This window comes from Xiphophorus maculatus, chromosome 5 (assembly GCF_002775205.1).
Source record: "Xiphophorus maculatus strain JP 163 A chromosome 5, X_maculatus-5.0-male, whole genome shotgun sequence".
In the NCBI taxonomy this organism is placed as follows: Eukaryota; Metazoa; Chordata; class Actinopteri; order Cyprinodontiformes; family Poeciliidae; genus Xiphophorus; species Xiphophorus maculatus.
Genome location: NC_036447.1, coordinates 27,060,964 through 27,065,272, shown reverse-complemented (window position 1 = coordinate 27,065,272; position 4,309 = coordinate 27,060,964). Strand labels below are relative to the sequence as shown.

The following is a 4,309-nucleotide window of genomic DNA, read 5'->3' as shown; positions in this document are numbered from 1 at the left end:
CCTCTACATTCCCATGTAGATGAAAGTTATTACAGTTTTCTTTTGTTGGGGGGTAATAGGTCTGTTCCCTAATATTTGCTTTGAGTTTCTACTTTAATAAACTGTTGTAGGCTTATATTTATTTTAATTTGATCATTAATACACGCACGTAGTTGACGTAGTGTTTTTATACAGCAAATAAAAATTGACAGCAACTTCTTTGTGTCACTTGCAAATGAATCTAAGCAGAGATCAGATGTGGGGTAAGACCATGTTAGAAAAAATCCAAGGTATCAAAGGATAAATGCAGCTATGTTCTGTTCTTTAAGGGATCCTGCCTCATAAGTCTGCATAAACTGTCATAAAAGGCACGTCAAATCAAAAATAAAGGATACGCTAATAGGCTAGAACAGTTCAAAAGTCTTTATGTCCTTCAGATGTTTGCGTTTTTCTTCTCTACAGGCAGAAAAATCAAAAATTAAATCATTATCTTCACTCAAGATCGTCCCTCTCGTCGCCCTCTCTGCTTTCACTACATGCCTTAGGATTTTTGTTTCACTCTTTCATTTCGTGTATTCGGTGAGTTACCGTGGTAACGGTAGTTTGCCAACAAACATTTTTGTGCTACATGTGATGTTACTGACGCTAAGACTAGAAGCTTAGCTCTCTTTAGCATTTAATAGTTATGCTCTGGGAAAGCCTGGTTTAAGTTACTGGTGATGAAAAATGTCTTGATTAATTTTGTTATCAATTAAATAATAAATTAGTTTTGTTTAGAAAGAAAGTGTCTTATATAAAATTAATGAAATAGGTTTAGAAGCAGCCAAATGTCCTGAATTTTGTTTTGGAGTTAGAAAAATGTTGCTCAGGTTTTCATTGGTTGTTTTTATTGTCATTTTTCAAACTGTAGCTGAAACAACAAGGAGTTAAAGATGAAAATGACCCAGTTGTTTAAAACCAGTAACCACTGGGAAAGCAAGACTTCTCAATGCCAAAGAAAAAGTTAAAATTAGACAATATTATTCAATGCAAAGTGTTCTGATGCTAGCTGCTTTCATTTTTTTTTTATACCTGGTTAAGTTTTAATATTCATGCGTAGATCAAACAAAATGAACAATTTAGACATCATATCCTGGGTTTGGAGCTGGTCCAATAGTATTTTCAATCCAGCTCAGATAGTCTTGATGGCAGAGGTCCATGAATGCTGCTGGTGCCCTGCATGGATAATTTTTATCTCCAACGAAAGAATTGACACCATAAATCCTGCCTTTGTACTCAACTCCTCCACCAGAGTCGCCCTGTGAAAGACAAATGCTACGCTTCAGAAAACTGAGGTCAAATTTAATAAAATGAAGACGTGTCTTTAAAAATGTAAGTTGTTTTTTTTCTTTTATTACGTTGCAATGTCAACTTACCAAGCACAGATCCACTCCTGGAGTTTGGCCACAGAACCAATGTTGGTGAATGTGCCACGAGTTCGGGGCAAGTTGTTGTCTGAACCGATTACAGCTAACCTTATTAATATTCGCACACTGAAGAACTGGGCTATAGCCAGGTTCTGGAGAAAAAAAAGAGTAGCTTAATTATATAAATTATTTCAATGTAAAATTATTACACACTGGGAATCACAATAGACTGTTTATAGCCTTATATAATGTCTACAAAATATAAAAAGAAAGGAAAAAACTCACGTCTGGTGGTAAAATAGTCTCCAAAAGTCGAAGCTTGACCTGCAATCTGCATCTCATCGTCTCTGAAATTGATCAGGTAGAAGTTTTAAAACAGCTTAACACCAACAAGCAATCACAAAAACTAAAAAAAAATTATTTATCATGGTGGGAAATAATATTTCCAATAGAAAGTAAGCAGTAATTTTAACAATATTTATTATTATTATTATTGTTGTTATTATTATTATTATTATTATTATTATTATTATTATTATTATTATTATTATTATTATTATTATTATTATTATTATTATTATTATTATTATTATATCAAGAAATCTGTTCCCATAGTAGCAGTGATGTGCGTTGAGGTTCATAGTTGGTGAGGCACTGACTTCATCATAATCAGATATAGAAATATAGACCACCTGCACATTATTGTTTACATAATTAAATGTAGTGCATAAGGACAACGCTGGAGGGCAAAAAGACTATTCTTCTACATGTTATGTAAAGCCGCGCTGCCACCGTAGAATAATTCCTCAATCAAACTTGGACATGTAGATATTATTAATTTCGTGCTGTGCTCCACGGCAAAGGGGAAAACCGTTAAAGTACATCCCAAAACCACTTCTTTCTCTCTGCATCAGCACAGCTACGAGCACACTCGTTGCCATAACAACTGACAACAACGCCACAAAAAACACGTGGCTATTTCGCCCACAAAGAGCAGAACATTCAGTCTGTTGCAGTAGTATGGTTTTAGGCTTAATGTTTATTTTGCGATTATTCATAAGTGATTGCTGTGATACGAGGAGAAAACTATGAATATATCGCTGCACTTGACTTTACTGTATGGCTAGCTCGCTGCTACTGTCTCTTACTCTGCAGTTGTGGAGTCACAATGTCTGGGATCATTAGCGCCCCCTGCCATGAGGCAAGAGAACTGCCTGCCTCACCTCGAATCTGTTCTCTGCAGTTTCTGATCGCTCCTCAGCTCACGAATCATGTTAAACACGCAGTTGGTGACAAAAAAACATGGTACACTATATACATAAGCTAAATTATGGAAAATCAGTTCATATATTAAATATTTTTTAGCCATTTTATTGGCGCCGTACAGACAGGAGGAGCAAGCTCTCATAGAATGGCAGCCAGTCAGTTAGAGAGAGGGTGATTAATCCCAGGTGAGGCTCAGCTCACTGCTGCCTCATCAGCTTTGCTTCCAAGCATTTGAATGGGAAAATGAGAAAATTCAGCGAATTTGAAGAAAAAATAATCAGAGTTGGTTAAGCTAAATGAAAAATATGTACTTTATAGTACAAAACACAGGGTGAAAATAGCAATATAAATTATTTCATCATTATGACAGGCTCTGCCTCACCTGCCTCCCCTGACCCCTGACTATCTGTGCTGAAAATTTTGTTACCTGGCCCAATATATGTAGACTGAAAGAAATCCAACAGTGCTTCATTTATAACAATAATATTATAATACATCAAATTTATTTATACGACGCTTTTCAGGACAGTCAAAGACGCTTTGTTTCTTACTCACATCTGAGGCTGGTCTGAGCAGTCAGGAAGTTCAATAGTTGTCACTCCATGTGGAATCGTTGCCGTGTCAGGGAGCTTCAGCAGCATCAAGTCATGTTGCTTTCCAAAAAACCAGAATCCGACTTTATAAACTTTAGGTTTTTCAAAGATACCCAGTGGTATGCGTATTGGTGCAACGATATCCATGTGCAATCCTAAATATGCCTCAACAGTCCTGCAATAAAGTTAGTAGTCAGTCATTTTCTTTTTGAAATGCATGGCAAAACAACCAAACAAGAGTTTGAGGAAGGTTTGATCATATTTTTATGTTACCAACAGTTGTAATAGTCGGTTTTACAAAGATCTATATCAAAATTCCTCAGTGGGGAAATATGCAGATGTTCTTACTGTCCACTTTTCCAGCAGTGAGCTGCAGTCAGGATCCAGCCGTTACGCAGTAGAGAGCCTCCACAAAAACCTCTGGTGTTACGGTCTTCTATCACTAAGAGAACATGATACCGGCGCTCATCCTGCCTGCATCGTTCACCCCCGATGACTCTCTTTTGCAGATCAATCTTTGAACTTGTCGTGACACCTAAAGGTCAAAGTTATCAAATGGTGAGGCTCAGTTTCAGGGTGAAAATTAATCAAGTCACAGCATGTTCTGGAATTATCTACTAACTTTCACAAACTTTCATATGAGATTCACTTTTGGTTTTGGTGCCAGAGACCCGACAGACCTTCCTTTGCAAACCACGCCTTTGATTTTTATTGAAAAGCTCAGAACATTCACGTTAAAACTTAAACTCAACTTTATTTAAAGCAATTCTCATTCCATGTCTGAAAGTTAGATAATTTCTTCCCTAAAATGCAATTATTATGCACAATACACATCTTTTTCTTCCAGTTTCCATGGGTTACTTTCACCAATTATTAGTGTAAGAACAAAGCATTTAACAGGAACCCCCCCCCCCCAGAAACATCAGTGTTTACCTGCAAACCAGGGATCCCAAATAAAGAATGATCAATTGCAACATGTGACACTCACCGAGCCACAGCAGAACCAGGAGAACCGTCATGGCAGCCATGGTTGGAACTTGGTGCCTAAAGACCGGTGACCCAAGG

General features: G+C 37.0%; 1 protein-coding gene across 1 annotated transcript; it reads right to left on the bottom strand.

Annotated features, from left to right (window-relative positions):
- Nucleotides 1-844: 844 nt before the first annotated feature.
- LOC102219091 (trypsin-like) lies at nt 845-4,309 on the bottom strand. Its single transcript, XM_005812716.3, has 6 exons — nt 4,233-4,309; nt 3,593-3,779; nt 3,207-3,419; nt 1,671-1,732; nt 1,395-1,537; nt 845-1,277 (listed from the first exon to the last, which is right to left on the bottom strand). The coding sequence occupies exons 1-6, from the start codon at nt 4,270-4,272 to the stop codon at nt 1,098-1,100; spliced, it is 825 nt and encodes a 274-aa protein (XP_005812773.2). The 5' UTR covers nt 4,273-4,309; the 3' UTR covers nt 845-1,097.